At 19.5% G+C, this 18650-nt stretch overlaps 1 protein-coding gene across 1 annotated transcript; it reads left to right on the forward strand.

Moving 5' to 3' along the window:
• Positions 1–228: 228 nt before the first annotated feature.
• LOC129605652 (death-associated protein kinase related-like) lies at positions 229–4932 on the forward strand. Its single transcript, XM_055515545.1, has 5 exons — positions 229–293; positions 559–771; positions 2066–2241; positions 2310–2628; positions 2775–4932. The coding sequence occupies exons 1-5, from the start codon at positions 229–231 to the stop codon at positions 4270–4272; spliced, it is 2271 nt and encodes a 756-aa protein (XP_055371520.1). The 3' UTR covers positions 4273–4932.
• Positions 4933–18650: the final 13718 nt, after the last annotated feature.

An 18650-nucleotide genomic window follows, 5' to 3' on the forward strand; every position in this document is an offset into this window, starting at 1 on the left:
CGTATTAAACATCCGGGTCCTGGGGCCTTACCCATATAATTCGACTTTCGTTAAACGATTTTACTATACAAATTGATCTAATCTTACAGAAAATCGAATTACATAGTAGGGGCGCTGGTAGGTACTCGTAATTACTACCATAAACTCTTTGTAAACAATTGGTATAGATCCTAATTCTATAGAGTTTTAAGTCATCACAGGAACGGACCGATATTCATTGTCAATATAATGCATGTATCACACACTGTATCACAGACCGTCAGTTTAGCGTTACAAATGAGAGTGATGAATTTGTAATACCCTTCGAATGTACATTCGTACGGGTATAAAAACTTTGAGTTATTTGCAAACAAAAACACAAAAGAATAAAAAAAAACACTTCCTACAATTTCATGCAAAAATATTCAAAAAAAAAAAAAAAGGCGAATAAAAACTTAAGATATAAAATAATTTACATACATGATAATAAATTTGAAATTAATTTATAAAAAAAAAAAAACAAAAAAAAACAGAAAAAAAAATTAAATTGTATTTTTTTTTTCTTTTAATATTTTACAGAGGAAAATTTGCCGCTGTTAGACGAGCAATTCATAAAAAATCTGGTGTACATTTTGCTGCAAAATTTTTAAAGAGACGTCGTCGAGCTCAATCATCTGACAAAGAGATAAAACATGAAATTGCTGTACTTATATTATGTTCAGATTCTGAAAATATTGTACAATTAAATGCAGTACATGAATCAAGAGCAGATACAGCATTACTATTGGAATTGTAAGTAGAATTTGAATATATGTATGTACGTATCTCAATCATACACATATATATGAAAATATATATGTATATACATATATTGTATACTCTAATAATAAAATAAATTATATTAATTGAGAATATTATTGTTATTGTATATAAACAGTAGAGCATTAGTTAGAGAATACTATTGAAATTATTATAATTTAATAGGTTTAAAAAATTTAAAGTTATTAGACCTCATTCTAATTGTCGAATCATTAAGTGATGGTGACGTTTATCCGAAAAATTTCAAAAAATTTTATTAAAGCCACAAACAAAAATAGATTGGTTTGTGTTTACAATAATAATATCGAACTATTTACGATATTAATGCTATCACTTAGTGATTTGATACTCAGAATATACTCCATTGTTATATTATTACTAGAATTTTCGATAACAAACTTTTCAAAGATCAATTAGAAAGAACTCTCAGCAGTCAAAATTTTTATTTTGGTAATGACTTATTTGATACTTCCCAAAATTACAATATTTCAGTATGACGATTTGAAAATTTTTAAGAGCCTCGAGTACTTCTAACAAGAGCTTGAATCCACCCTCCCGAAATTTTAACACATAATCAAAATTTATTTCTGTCTGCGCTCACTTTGCCATTTTTAAATAAAATTCTCCAAAAATAAAATTACATAGCTGGAGATTTCGAGAATTTTCATTGATAGTTTCATTAGAGAATTCACTGTATATATTCAAATTTATGAAACTACACAATGAGAAGAATTTAATATTTTGTTTTTGTAACAATGCTATTTATTAATACGTATATATCGTATATGTTAGTACGGACATTATGCTAATGGGCTAATACTATAGCATTTATAGCCACTAACATGATTATTATCAACAATATTTTAATGAGAACAAAATTTTCTCATGCTCAAAGCGTTTTTAATTTCTTTTAAAGTTATTCTCTTTCATAGTTATTTTGACAAAAAGAAAGTAATTCTTATTTCTGAATTAAAGTACAGTTCACAGTGTGTTCTTTTAGTAGAGCACTTAGTTTTATTAATTTTCATTTAGTTTTGACAGAAAATTAATGGAGTTTATTGATAAATATAATCTATATATTTGACAAATAGAGAAATTTAAGATATTTGAGTGTCTTTGATACTCAGAGATTAGTCAACTAAATAAATGAGATTATAACTCTGAGTTAATAAGATCTATTGAGAACTGTCAACAATAATGTCAGTTTGGAAATATTTTATTAAAAACTTTTATATTTTCAATACTAATATTTGATTATTAATTTCAGAGCAACTGGTGGTGAATTACAAGCTTTACTTGATAATGAAGGATCGTTGACTGAAGCACAAGCAAGAATTTGCATGAGAGAAGTACTTAAAGCACTACAGTTCCTTCATAAAAGATCAATAGCACATTTAGATTTGAAACCACAAAATATTTTGTTAACTGGAGAAAATGTTGAAGGTAAGTTTATTCTTTTTTTGTATATTTCAAAAATTTTATATAATTATTTTTATAAATATTTTTTTTAGATGGTTTAAAATTATGTGATTTTGGTATATCACGTGTTATTGAAAATGGAAGTAAAGTACGTGAAATATTGGGTACACCTGATTATGTTGCACCAGAAGTTTTACAATATGAACCATTGTCTTTGCAAACCGATATATGGTCAGTTGGTGTATTAACTTATGTTTTATTAAGTGGTTATTCACCATTTGGCGGCGATACAAAACAAGAAACATTTTTAAATATATCACAGTGTGCATTAACTTTCCCAGATGATTTATTTAAAGGTGTATCAGATCAAGCTATCGATTTTATGAAGAGCACATTAAGAATAAAACCAAAGTAAGTAATAAATTTTATTAAACTTAAAGTATAAAGTTAATTTCGTTAGCTATTCTATTTCGAAATAAGATGACCGATAAAATAATAAAAAATTTGAAATGAATTAAAAATGTTATTAATTTTCTTTTTATAATTTTCTGTTTTAGTGATCGTTTAACTGCTGCAGAATGTCTAGAGCATTTTTGGTTAAAAGATGAATTTACCATAGACAAAAGATTTTGCAACGGATCAATGGCCAGTGATGGAATATCATCGGATCCATATGAAATAATCGATGACGAAGATGATGAAGATGAAGATAGAGGAATTGAAGAAAATGATAGTGATGATCAAATATCAAATATCATAATAAATAAAAAACAAAGCACAAATAATAAAACAAATGGTTGTTTACAAAAACCAAGTAATAGTTTTAATAATAGTATTGAATTAGCTTCACAAAATCACCACCAAAATGCTACTGCAGCTGCAAATTCAAATGGCCGTATTACTTCATCTTTAACAACAAGAAAATCTAGTAATAATATTAATAATACAACATGTAGTAATAATAGCACAATTAATATACAAAATAACCAAAAATCATCAACAGTATCAACAACAACATCAACAAATTATGATGAAAAAACAAAAATGATAGATGAAAATAACAGTGAAAATAAAGAAAATTATTTAATGAATTCATCACAATTAGTACTTCATTTAAATGGTAATAACAATAGTAAATCAACAACAATAACAGCAAATTCAGGAACATCAACAGTAACAAATAATCGCTTAAATAATAGTAATGTGTCACGTGATAACAATTGCAGTTTACAATTGAACGGTTTAAATAATTGTAATAACAGTTTTCAAACAGAAACAAATGGTTATGATCATTATCATCATAATCAACATCAGCATCATCAAATTGAAAAATTAAAATCACCCCAATTAGTTAGTTCAAGTTCAAATTCATCAATGACATTTTCACCAAATAATTCAACAACAGTTTCAACAAATACATCTACAACAAATGGCCATTTAAATCAAAATGGTACAATATTATTTCCAGATGCACCAACAACACCAAAAGTAATACGTAAAGCACCATCAGATTCACCAACAAGTGTTAAAGCATTAGTTAAAAAATTTCAATTAGAAAGTGGTGAACCATTACAAACACCAACATTATTAAAAGAAACTGTTTTAGGTACAGAATATAATGAATGTTCATTAACAAATGGAACATCATCATCATCAACAACAGCAACAACAACAACAACAACAGCAAATGATTTAAAATATTTAAATGGTTGTAATGGCAGTAATAGTTGTAATAATATTGGTAATAATTCAAATGATATTTTAAACAACGAACAACATTGTAATAGCAGCACAAAATTATTAAATGGTAGCAATACAAATAACAGTAATAGCATTAATAGTTCACCAGTTAAATCATTTAAAGCAACTGTTGCAAGTGTTGCTGCAGCAGCTAGTTGCAGTGTATTCTGTTTACATAAATGTAATGGTTGTGGTAATTCATCTGGATGCCGGCATTCTGGTAATACTACAACACAAGTTGTTAATAATTGTAGTAGCAATAATACAACAAAAACATCGAGCACTATTTGCCTAGATCACAGTATCATTTGTTAGCTAAAAAGGTTTTTTTGGAAATAATTTTATTTTATTTAAGATTTATTAATTTTATTTAAGTTTATTAATTTTTAAAAACAATTATTATTACTGTATTTTTGTATTTACTAATTAATTAAATTAAATAATTACCTTTTTTTTTTTTTCTTTCTTATTATAATATTATAATAATATATATATATAAATTTTTTTTTTATATTTTTAATATTTAATTTAACTTAAACACAAAATTCTAAAACAGAAAACCGAAGAAATACATAACATTTTATAATTATCTTAAAAAAGACAGAGAAGATGATGAAAACAAAAACATAAAGATATAATAATTTACATAAACTGTTTTTCTATTTAATTTTTTTTTTCAATATATTTTATAATACACATTATAAATTTGAACTTCTTAAAATTTTGTGTTTTATTTCATTAAAATATTTTGTTTTTTTCACACAATTTTTATTATTATTTAAGTTTTTTGCTCTTAAGCTTACAGGAATTGATTTTGATATAATGTTGATTAGCCTGAAAATATGCAAAATTATTTTGATTTAATCAAAATGTAAATTGAATTCGAGAATCGATTTTAAATCAATAAAAAATATCAAATAGTCAATGCAAAAATAAAGTAAATTTATAAAATAATTGAAGTATTCATGAAAATTTACTATTAGGGTATATAAAAAAATTAATTTTTATAGATAAACGGAAAATAAAAATAAATTAAATATAAAAAAAAGAAATAGAATTTTAAATCAGATTTGCAAAAATTAAAAATATACGAATCGTTGAAAAGTTAAAACATGACAAAATTGAGTGTTTAAATCTATTTAAATGTTACTCTGAATGTTAAAAGCAAAAAATTAATAAAAATTTAGAAATATTTACGAATTATTCAATGTTAAATGTTAAAAAAATGGAAAATTTAGTAAAAAAATCGAAATAATAAATAATTTTAAGAAATCATTAGTATATCAACGTAAAAATCGTATCAATTTATAATATTAAAATTTTTATAATAATAATTGGCTCATATCATAATAATAAAATTATATTCAAAATAAATGTGCTGTATAATTTTATAAAAAAAATAAATTAATTTATTTATTTTCATTAGAATTCAAAATTTGTATTAATCGTGTATTTATAATGTTCTCCTACTGATTTAGATATATATATATATATATTTATTTTTATAATTTACAAATTGGAAAATTTTCCATAATAATTTTCAATAAATCACTTTCAGTTTCTCTAGTATTTTTATATTATTTTTCAAATTGGTAAAATTTAAATAAAATTTCAATATTATTAAAATTAAAATACTCTTAATGTTACAATTAAATAGTATATTGTTATTAAAATTTTATAAAATTAAAATAAAAATAAATACATATTGAAAAAGAAATCGAAAATTATAAAAAAAAAAATATATTAAAAAAATAAAACAAAAATTTGCTGATGCAATTTTTGATTTTAGTATTATCATTGTTAGTAGATATATATACGTCATAATAAATTATAGAAATCGTGGCGATTTTATTGTAATAAATAAAAATTATTAGGTTCCAGGAAAAATTAAACCTAATGTCATACAAGATTTATTATAAATCTAATAATAATATTATGTAGTTCATGTAGAATTATTATTTTTTTTTTAATAATGCGAATATACGAAAAAAATAAATAGATTTTCGAAATTAGAATCAATTCAGCGAATTAGAAGCAGCCTTTTATAATGAAATTCAATTATTTACATTATTTTTTCGATAATAGACTGTTGGAAACTTTTTCTAGACTACGAACATTTTTTTTTTTTTTATCAAAATGATAATTAGAATTGAATTCGAAAATTTTGAAAAAAATATTGTTTTTTCAATAATTAATATTAAAATATAATATTAAATATGTCGCCTAAAAACAAACAAACAAATAATTTTTGAAACAATAAATTTTGAAAAAAACAATTGAACGAAAAATGCATATCAATAAATTTTTGTTATAATTATAAAATAATATTTATAAATAATATTGGAAGGATAATAAAAAAAAAACAACTGAAAATTCGTGTTCAAAAAAAAAAAAATGAATTTAGCAAGTTAATTAAATTTATCAATAATTGAGTAATTGTTGTGGTTTCATTGTTATTTTTATTAAATATAATAAAATATATTGAAAATATCATAGATACTAAAATAAAGAAACAAAAAAAAAAATAATACATAAATTCTATTAAATGTTAATGTTGAATGTAAAATTGATCAAATAATAATAAAAAAAAAAAAAAATAGAGAAAAAAACAAAGATAATGTTTTGTAGGTAATAAAAATTAAAAAATCACTAAATTTATAATGTTTGCAATTATAAAATCAATTGATGATTGAATTTAATTATGAAATAAAATAAAAGTAGTTGAGCACAAAAAAAAAAAAAAAACAATAAATAATTGAAATGTAGAAAAGAATTAAAATATTAAATTATAAAAATAAATAAAAGTTTTGGAAGCAGAACTTTAATAGATTAATTAATTTATAGTAATGGAAAATTAACAAGAATTAATAAAATTCTAAATTTATAAATTACGTGTCTAATTAAAAATATTCCATGAATTCCAAATTTCAGTAATACACAGGTTTTTAAAACAAATTCAGTAATTAATAATAAAAATTTGTTAAATAATCAATTTAACAAATTTCTGAATTAATATTAACAATCGTATCACTGCTATTATGCTATTTCAGGAATATTTATATAAAAATATTTATTAAATACAAATACAAAATTTTAAATTTTACAAAAATTGATTAATTTCAAAAAAATTTTGCATATTTTTTATTTTTTTTTTTTTTAGCTAGCCTATCATCATACTACCAATATTATTTTCCAAAAAAAAAAAAAAAAAAGAGAAAACCTAACATTTTTCATAATAATTGAAAAAAAATCAATGCTTCAATTATTGTAAATAATATAAGAAATTTATAAGCTTATTGCATTGCAGCAACAAGTACTCTGTTCATAATAATAAAATAAAATTTAAAAAAATAATGTTCAAATGTAAATATTTATATTGTATATAGAATAATGAAAACAAAAAAAAAACAAATTTAGAAGAAAAAAAAAAGCAAATATTAAATACCAATTTTAAAATAGAGAAAGAAAACCAATTAGAATTCACATAAATATGGCTATTTTAAAATTAAAAATATTAAAAATTCAAAATATTTATAAAAATGTAAAATTTTTAAAAATGAAATTTAACATTGCCAAATTATTCACTCATAATACGAGTATTGTCTAAGCCGTATCACTTGATTCTTGGTAGGAATATTTTCCAAAATTAAAATTAAAGAGATTTAATATTGAAAATCTCAATATTTTTCAATAATATTCCAATCCATTTTAATTGATATGTCCATAGATAATGAATATAGAGTGATTTCATTTATTAACAAAATTATTAAAAAAACAAAGTCTTGAGAATGAAACAAAATACAATAATTATATTAAAGTATTAAAGAAACAAAAAAAAAAAATAAAATACCGAACAAAATGCTACTGAAATCTTTTATGAATTTTTTTTTTTTTTTTTAAATGTATAAATAAATGGAAATTATATACAACAAAATGAAAAGAATGAAATTCAAGTCTAATTGTATTCAATTATTGTATTAATTATAGAAATCATAATTATATAAAAATAAAATTATATAAGAACAAAGAAATCAAATTATGCATTACAATTATAATAATTAAATAAATTCATAATTTCATTAAAATTGGAAATAATCATATAAAAAATAATCATTTTATCACACATAATTCGAAACGTTTAAAAAAAAATATTCAAAACAAAAATTTGTTTGTTTTACTTTTTATCAAATTAAATTTTTTTGTTTTTTATTAAATTCAATGAATAAATAATTTATTATAAGATTAAATAATGAAATTTTTTTTGCTTATTATATTTTATATTTTTAAAAAAATTGGCGTATCCATTTGAGAATTTTCTAAAAAAAAAAAAAAAATTAAATAAACAAATTTATTTATGAATTTTTCGATTGTTATTAATTATTGTTAATATTAAAAATGCTCATAAATTATAAATTTGTTAATTATAATTATAAAAAAATTTTGAAAAAAATTTAAGAAACAAAAAATTTAAGAAACAAAATAAAAAAAATAATACGAAATTTTTTGTAATTTTTAAAGCTAACATTAGGATTAGCGTTTGCGTTTCATATTTTATTATTGAAAATAAAATTTTTAATCAATTTTATGTTTTTCGGATTATAATATAAATTAAACTCGTTCTTATTCATTTAATAAATAAATAATATTTTTCCACTTGTTTCTTTTTTTCTTTTTCATATTTTAATGAAATTTACAAATATTTTGCTCCCATAAACTCTTTTTTAAAAATAAAAAAAAGGGAAACTACTTTTTAAATGTGAATTTATAAAAAATTATACAAATTAAATTTGAATTTTATTAATTAAATTAAATAAAAAAAAAAAATTAATGTATAAAATTGTCTGATACTATTTATATATGTATATGAAAATTAAAATATGCTTATAAATTATAAAATATAAAAAATATAATTAGGCACACATAATGTATGTGTATAAATAAATGTATTATGAAAAAATTACATATTATATAATTTAAAAAACGAATTTTCAGTGAAAATTATTTGAAATATTAGAAGCGATATATTAAAGACGAAAAATTCATTATGAAAATAACAATAATTTATTTAAATATTGCGCTAGAATTATGTTTATGTAACATTTAATTTAATATCATATTCAGCCCTATCATAAATTTCATTCGTAATTCTGAAATTCTGATATAATATTACGAATATCATATTTCAATTATGAATTATTAAAATTCTGTTCCGAATATTCGTAATTGAGTTATCATAAATTATCATACGTTCGTAATTAAAATTACCCTCAAAGAAAGAAATAATCACTAGTAACAAGCAATTTAAAAACAATAGTCTTAAAAAAAATTTTATATTTTGAATTTTCTTGTTTGAGTTTGAGCTAGTCTTACACAGCTTAACATATCATGAAAGGAAATGAATTCATATTTCAAAAAAATTTTTCCTTTTCACTTTTCAAAAAAATATTCAAAAATTTAAAAAAATGGCAAAAGACTTTTTAAAATATTCTTTAAATATGAAAGTTGTTTATACTGAAATAGCAACTAAAGAAATATAGGGGGTTTCCGTTTATGCACGCTGCGCTTCTAAAAGTTCTACATTAAAACTAAAATTTCTAAATTGCAGAGCGTTAAGCAGTATGCAAAAATTTTAGCTAATTTTTTTTTTGTTTACGCAATCTGCAAATTCTGAAATTTCTAAATAATCAATCGTTCAAAGATAAAAGAAATTATTTTGTTTATAAAATTTTATCCCAATACTTTTCGCCCCCCAATTAACTGCAAAATAAGAAAATTTTAACAAGATTTGAAAACTTAAAGAAAACTTACTTTAATAACCCATGAATATTTGAATCTGCCATTTGAAAATTAAAAATTTTTTTGTATTTTAAATTTAAAATTTTCATGAGGCAGCGGCAAAATTTATACTAGAGGTCTATGCTATATTTTTAACATTTTTTTTTTGATTGCAGATTCAATTTCCGAATGTACTAAATTGCAGCCAGTAATTTCCGAACGATCTATATTTTCTAGTGTATGTAGCGTGAATTTTCGAACGTACTAAAAGCTAGAACTATTCTAGTTGAACTGAATAAACGAAAATCTCCCATAAATAAACATTTGATAATTGAAATAAAATAATAATTTTTAAACTCTAAAAAAAAAAGAAATTTGTGATCATTCAAAAGTCTATGTCCCCTAGTTATGTTTGCAATTTGCGGAATTAAACGAGTGGAATTTATGATGGAGGTGTTAATTTATTTTCATATTTTATTATTTTTTGTTAAATACTTTTTATATTTAAATGTATTTAATAATTCAAGTTTTCGTATGACAAAATGTAAATTTAATATACTTAATATATTGTTATAAAGAATGATATGCATATTATATTTAAATATATATAATAATTAATGAAATAAAATAATAAAAAATTTAAAAATGAAATATTTATGAAATTCTTTTTTTTTTTTTAATATCTTCTTAGTATTTGAGTAAATAATCGAAAACTATTTGAAAATTATTTGGAAAATAACTTTTTGAATTTTTAAATATTTAAAAATGATTAATTAGTTTAATTAATTTTTACTTACCTTAATAAAATTTATATTAAATATTATGATTATTTCTTCTGTTTTCTGCTTTAATAAAATTATTAATTAAGTTATTTAAGTTTTTTTTTTTTAAGATAAATTTGTATAGTATATATTTCGCCTAAAAAAAAACAATAAAAAATTATACAAAAAAATATAAATAAAAAGAATTAATTAAATCCAAAAATTTTCAATTAAATATGAATTTTAAATCGAATTATTCTATTATGAAAAAAAAAAAAAATACAAAATAAAAATGAAAATAAAATTGAAATTTTAAAAACATTTTTACTTACTAATATTTAATCTGAACGTATCTGAAAGAAGAACTCCTTACATTCAGGAAACATACACAATAACCAATGATTTTATAAAGATGTGAATTCGAAACAAAAAATAAATAAATAATAATAAAATAATAATTTAATATTAGTAAATAATATGCAAAAAAAAAAAAAAATATTTTTATTTTTTAAATATTGTGTTTTTATTTTTAGATATTTATATTTTTTTTTAATTTTAGATATTTATGTTTAAATTTTAGATATCATTTATATAATAATAATAATTACTTTTAAAATTCACTTAAATTTTTTTTTTTTTTTTTTTAATTAATTATTAATTTTTATATTGTAAGTAATTGTATAAATTAAAAAAATCCAAACATTATTCATTATCATATTGTATGTAATCTTGATTTAATTTATTTATAAATAAATAAAGAAAAGTTTAAAATTATTATTTTAATAAAAAAAAAGAAAAGAAAAGAATAGAAAGAAAATAAATAATTAAATATAAATATGTAGAAGAAATTCCTGAAAAACCTGAAAAAATATTATATTAATTTTAAGAATTATTAAAATATTTAATAATAATGTTAAAAAATATTTTGTAAATTTTAATTGAGCGCATTATTATGTTTTTTTTTTTTTGTTTTTTTGTATACGTATTTATTTAAGTAAATTTAAAAAAAAAAAATTTAAATGAAAATTATAAAATTAATTTTAATTTTTTTGATATTTTAAACTAGAAAAATTTAAGAATTTCTGATCATAATCATAGTAGAGAACATTTTTTTTAGAATTATTACAACAAAATTATCAATTAAAACTTCTTTGAAATAAAAGGTTCCCTCTCATATTTTTATATTCACATATATTGAGCCTTATTCTAGTTGTCGAAGTAGAGCGACAATTGTCGTCACGACTTGAATTTGATATTCTAAATGGCGATTAAAGTGACACGTGTCGTGGAATAGCGGGAAAATGTGTTTCAGGTATATTCCATTTGTCGTTGTAGAGCGACACATGTCGTAGTGAAACGACGTTTTTTGTCGAAAAGTATTTAACAAGTGACAAGCGAGATGGATACACCAAAAATGTAAGTTTAAACAAAACAATTTAATAAAAATATAAAAAATAATAAATTTTGTAATTTAATACATAAATTAAACCATATAATATATGGTTTAAAAGTCTGTAATAGCTTATAAATCTGTGAATAAAATAAAATGTTTGTAACTAATGTATTTGAAAAAATTATTATCTTACACTACATTTGGCAAATCCAATGGATTAAAGCTGTTCCTAATCTTAAATCTTTTGATCCTTAATTGTTGCTTTTTTTCAATTTCGGAATCTGATGAACCCATAAATCATAATGCAAATGACGACATTTTTTATTTCCCTCGTATTTAAAAAAATAAATATATACACCGATTTTTTTTTTAGTTTGAACTTTCCTCGCCAAAATTTCTTTTTAAAATGTATCAATTTTATTTGAAACGTTTCATTTTCGTTCATTTCTCGCAGTCACGTCACTCGACAACTAGAATACCACATTTCAAATGATGTGACAACGACAACGACAAATGTCACGTAAGTGACGCGACAACTAGAATAAGGCTCATTATTGTGAAATATAGTCTTGTTTTTTTAAAAAAAAAAATGCAAATACATAAATTATTCATTTTAATGAGAGGTTTATTTTAAGTGTTTTTTTTTTTTAATAAAATCTTATAGACAATAAAATGGAAAGCCATTAAATGCCAAGTATTGGTATGATTTGCACAAATAGTTTGAATAAAATAATCTGACTAATCTGAGGTTTTAATTAAATTATAATTAAATAGTTAAAATTTCAAATTAAAATTTGAATAATTTTGAAAATTTAATGATATAATTCAATATTTTGTATTAAAAATTTGAAAATTTTCTGTGCAAACTTACTTTTAATAAATAATAAATAATGTATAATATTTTAATTATTATTTTTGTGTTTTTTTTTTTTCTTCCCTTAAAAATAATAATAATTATAGATTAATATTTTTTTTCAAATTTCTAATAATATTCTTAATAAATTTTAATTTTATGTATAAAATTTTTTATTTCAACACTAAAATTTACCTGAATAAATAAATAAAATAAAAAAATTGCATTCAAGTTTTTATTAAATATAAGAACAAAAATATGTAATTCAGAAATACAAAATACTATTTAATAAAATTGTAAAAAAAAAAATATATTCAAGGTATATTCGTGTCTTTGAACCATACGAGTATATGTAAAGATTAAAAGATATAAAATAATTATTAATGTAAAAATATATTAAAGAATAATTTGATTTAAAATTAAAACAAAAAAAAAACAAAAAACACACAGCTTATAATTTAAAAACATAAAACTGAAATAAATATTAAATGAAATGAAATAAAATAAAAAATTTATTAAATTTTTTCTTTAAAAATTTAAATTATAAGTAATTACGCTAAACTTATAATATAAAAATATGAAAAAAGCCAACAATTAAAAAATAAATTTAAATGAAAAATGAATAATTTTAAATAAAAATAATATTATAATTATTATGATTTTTTTTTTTTGTTTTTATTTTCTTTTAAATGATTGAATAATGAATGGAAAAATAAAAAAATGTGTAAAATTAATTAAAAAAAAAAAAAAATATTGTTTTCTTTTAAAGTATTGTCATTTCAGTCACTAATCGCAAATTCTTTAACGTCAAAATTTTATTTTTAGTCCGCAAACTGTCTGACGTGTAAAACTTTTACGGACAGAAATGTAGTAAACTTTTTACCCGTAATTGACTTTGAATTTTGATAATCCGTAAACGTCAAAATAAAAATAAAAATTATTTTTAGATTTAAAGTAATTTTATACTTAGATATTAAAAATTAACAAAAAAAATAGTTTTTATATTATTTTTAACGTAATGATAGTCACTCAATACATCAAATTTATTTACCGAATTACTACGTCAGACTGTCTGCATGTAAAAAAAAAAATCTACAATTTTGACGCTTAATTGACTTTTTTTAAACGTTTAAGAATTTAAGCTTTGACTGAAAGTAAAAACGCAGTAGAGTATTCGTAAACTCACACAACTCAGATTTTGTTAAATTTGACGTTTAAGAATTTACAATAACATTCTAAGTTTGTCAATTAAAAAGTGTGGTATTTTAATACTGATAAACTATAGAATTGAATTTCTTTGAGTACATAATAAAAAATGGGTCTAAAAGTTGTACGAGATTTCAGTTCTAATCGAATGAAAGAAAAGCAAGCGGCTGGGGGTCGGATCTCAGTTACTAATTTACAAATTAAAAATTTGTTTTTTTTTTTCGCTCCAATAATTCCAATGATTGTACGAGTACATATATACAAAATTCAATAACCTTATTTTAGCTCTATACTAAATATGAGAATTCTTCTTGGAACTACATATATAAGATATCTAATCAGAAAAATTTGAAATTAATAATTAATTGAAAAAGGGGAATTTTATTTTAAAAATTAGGTGTTTTTGAAAATTCAGTTATAAAACAAAAAATTTCTTACGCCAAATACTGAGAAAGAATCAGAAATGGCAGTATTGTTTTAAAGTCAGAACAGTTTTTAGAAAATTATATTTAAAAATATTATAGTTGGCAGTATAAAGAAATTATAGCTTCCGTTTTTTTTTTTATAAGTCTTATAATAAAGTTTCAAAAATACTTTCTTGACTAATTTCTAATTAATTCTAATTAATTGTACATGTAAGTACTCACTATTAGAAAAGTAAGAATGAAAATTTTACAAAACACTTATTTTATCCGTCTTAATTAATTTTCTTCATAATTTGCTCACCTTTTTTATTGGAAGATTATCTTTTGCAACTTCATAAGTCCTAGAGTAAAAAAAAAAAAACCATTTAGCATGCGGTCTTAGAATACTCACAGTAAGTTCTTTTTTAATGAAACAAAATAAATTAAAGATTATTTTTATTATTTTCTAAATTTATTTATTTATGAAATGGAAAATAATGCAAATAATATTTTTCTGTTTTTCTGTTTTTTTTTTTTTTTATTAGCTTTGATAAATAACTTTTAAGTTTTCTTTAAAATATATATATATATATATATATTCTGTACAATTTCAACACACTTTTGTTTTTTTTTAATAATTTTAATTTTTTTAATAATTAATAATAACTCATTGTTATTAAGGTACATATACACATATTATAATTAATTAAGTAACTTAAGTAAAGAAAAAAAGAAAAATGAAAATTTAAAAAGAAATTATAAAATTAAGAACTTCAACAATATTTTGTGTTTTTTTTTTGCTTTTCAATTTTTTTTGTATAATTTTTTTATAATTACAAATATTTAATTATTTTAATTTTCTTTTTAAACTACATTACTTATTTTATTTTGAAAACAATTTTCTTTTATTTTCTGTATGATTTCGCGGTATTTAATTGGAACGTTTTTTGTTTTTTTATTTATTTTTCGTTTTTATTGACTAATTATTTTAATCGATAAAAATTTTGATTTTTATTTATTCTCGTTTAATTTTTAATTATGTTTTTATTTTAAGTGTCGTTTTTTTTTTATAATTTTTTATTTATTTTTTTTTTTTGTTTATGTTAATAAAAACTATAATTTGAGAAGAGTTTTGGTTAAAAAAAATTTTATGTTATTAAAAATTCGATTAAAAAGAAAAATTTAAAATCGAAAATATTTAATTTTAGATTTTAATTGATTAGGATTCAAATACTACGATATTTATTAAGAATAATTTTTCGATCTGGAAAAAATATTAAAAATTTTTTTAAATTAAATTAAAGAGAAATGGTAAATTCTTAAACGTCAAATTTTACAAAATCTGAGTTGTCTGAGTTTACGAATACTCTACTGCGTTTTTACTTTCAGTCAAAGCTTAAATTCTTAAACGTTTAAAAAAAGTCAATTAAGCGTCAAAATTGTAGATTTTTTTTTTTACATGCAGACAGTCTGACGTAGTAATTCAGTAAATAAATTTGATGTGTTGAGTGACTATCATTACGTTAAAAATAATATAAAAAATATTTTTTTTGTTAATTTTTAATATCTAAGTATAAAATTACTTTAAATCTAAAAAAAAATTTTTATTTTTGTTTTGACGTTTACGGATGATCAAAATTCAAAGTCAATTACGGGTAAAAAGTTTACTACATTTCTGTCCGTAAAAGTTTTAGTTTCAGACAGTTTGCAGACTAAAATCAAAATTTTGACGTTAAAGAATTTGCGGAAATTGTTTTTTTTTTTATTTCCATTTAATGCTTTTTTTTTACTATTTTCAGTTAAAAGTTTTTTTTTATAAAAACAGAAAAAATTTATCAAAAAATTTCTTTCTATGATTTTTTTATATTTTATAAAATTGTATTTGGCGATTAAATTCGCATTATATAATATTTAAAGTAAAATATAAATAAATATTTAAATAGTGTAATAATAATATAAAATTTTAAAATTTTTAAAAATTTTAAAATAATTAGTGCATTTTAAAATAATATTATATTCCCTATATATTCAGTTGATAATAGAACATTTTATTTTAATTATTAATATAATTACCATAAAAATAAATAAACAAATATTTAATTAAATTACATTTTGTATAATTACATTTTTTGTTTTTTAAGTATATTACGTAATTTTCCTACTTTTCAAAATGACTAATTTCAAATACGTATCATAAATAACATTTATTTGCTTGATAAATTTTTGCAATAATATTTTTAGCTTTTTATTTCTTAATATATGCATTGAAATATAGTAGCAGATATTTATTTTTGTTTTTTTTTTTTAGGGCACAATAGAATGAATATTTATTATCTAAAATCACTTTATGTAAAACAAAAAAAAAATATTTTGTTATTAATTAAAATATTTAAAAATATTTTTTGTTTTTTTCGATTTAATCCTTATACCATAAACAAGGATAATTTGCAGAAAACAAAGGAAATTAGTAAGGGTTACATAATAAAATTTTTTAATTTAAACATTTAAATCGTGAGAAATAGTTTAATTGTTAATTGACTTGATATTTTAAAAAATTAATTTAAAGGAAAATTTATTTTTCATAATTATTTTTATCAGTTATTCTAAATCTGCTAATCAAATTTAAAATTCAAAATTACAAAAAGTTAATAGAACAATAATATTATTTTAAAATCATTAAATTTCATTGAAAATATTAATTATTAGAAATGCTAAAATATATTAAATGATATTACAAATACGTGCAACTTGAAATAAACAATTTTAATTATATCAATACTGACAATTTTTATCAATTATTTTATTTTCATTTCATAATAATATTGTAATTCAAATATACATATTTTCTTTTCCAGATGGTAACTTAAATATTTTTGTTAACTTTTTTAAAGACGGATAAAATTTATAGAATCAAATATTAAGTATACCATTTCACTTCTTTTTTAATATTCATACATAAATAATTTTTTGTGTCAGCATGATTTATTATTTTTTTTATTTTTTGTGTAATTCAGAAACATAATTTTGTAGATTTTAATATCATCTATTTCTGTATTAATTAATTTTTTTATTAAAATTAAATAATAATAAATGAACTTTTAATTTTTCTAGGAATACATACATTACATTTTAGATTAGCATATTAAATAAAATTATATAATATATATATATATGCTTAAAATAAATTTTAGAAACCTAGAACAATCACAATATTCTTTAATATTAATAAACATACATTTATTGCATATTATCTTATTTATTTTATTTTAATGTTTGAATTCCAAAAACGATGGAACTATAAAATATACGCCTTTTTTATACTTGAAAATAATGAATTAAAAGATGAAAGAAAAAATTTGAAGTTTGTTAAAAATGGTAATGCAACTTGTGTTTTCTTTTTACTTAATTATTTAATTAGACAAATTTATTTCATTTTTTTTTTAATTATTTAAATTAAATAGTTGAATAAATAATTGCCAATATACATTTAATATAATTAATTTTTCTATAATTATTGATTATTGATTAATAATATTATAAAAATTAATTTGTATATTAAACTTTTATAATATGTAAATAATTTTATATGCTTTTCAAAATAAGACAACTGTTTTGCAATAAAATTCAATAAGTAAATACAAATTGTGCTCTTTTAAATGATAATACACATATTATTAGTTTGCAATAAATTGTATTTTCTGTGTTTAAAATAAATAAATTTAATAATTAAATTACATAAAATTTAATTTTAATTGAAATTAATTAATCTATTCATCGATTATTAATTCTTGTCTGCATTTTATAATAATTTTTGATTCAATATATTGTTTTTTTTTTTTTTGTCCTTTATTTTAAATATTTTATAATTTTATTATATTTGTATATAGCTTTATTTTGAATTTTGATTCCTAGTTGCAATTTAATATAGTCAAGTTATTCTATTTTTATCCATGTTATTTTTATCGTAGTTGTTTAATTTTCTTTTTCATATATAAATTCAAAAAAAAAAAAATTAGCTTTCTTCTTTTTAAATAAATTTAATTATTTTTATCTAATTATATATTTATCTAATATCTTTTTTGTTTTATATTTCGATACGATTAATTCACAAGTTTTATTAAAAATTCGGATATCTAATAAGTATAAATACAATTAATGTAATATTTTATTATATATGTATATATAATATACTTGGTATATATATATATTATTTTATGTATGCGAACTTGTGTTTTTTATTTTATTGTTTTGTATGTTAATTATTAAGTTATTTCGAATGTTTGCTTGTAATACGTAATTAT

This window comes from Condylostylus longicornis, unplaced genomic scaffold (genome assembly GCF_029603195.1).
Source record: "Condylostylus longicornis isolate FDR11 unplaced genomic scaffold, ASM2960319v2 ptg000013l, whole genome shotgun sequence".
Classification (NCBI taxonomy): Eukaryota; Metazoa; Arthropoda; class Insecta; order Diptera; family Dolichopodidae; genus Condylostylus; species Condylostylus longicornis.

Coding starts and splice junctions, on each gene's coding strand:
- LOC129605652 (XM_055515545.1), top strand. CDS start 229: ATGCATGTATCACACACTGTATCACAGACCGTCAGTTTAGCGTTACAA. Junction 294..558: donor CAAATGAGAGTGATGAATTT/GTAATACCCTTC, acceptor AATATTTTACAG/AGGAAAATTTGCCGCTGTTA. Junction 2,629..2,774: donor ACATTAAGAATAAAACCAAA/GTAAGTAATAAA, acceptor TTTCTGTTTTAG/TGATCGTTTAACTGCTGCAG.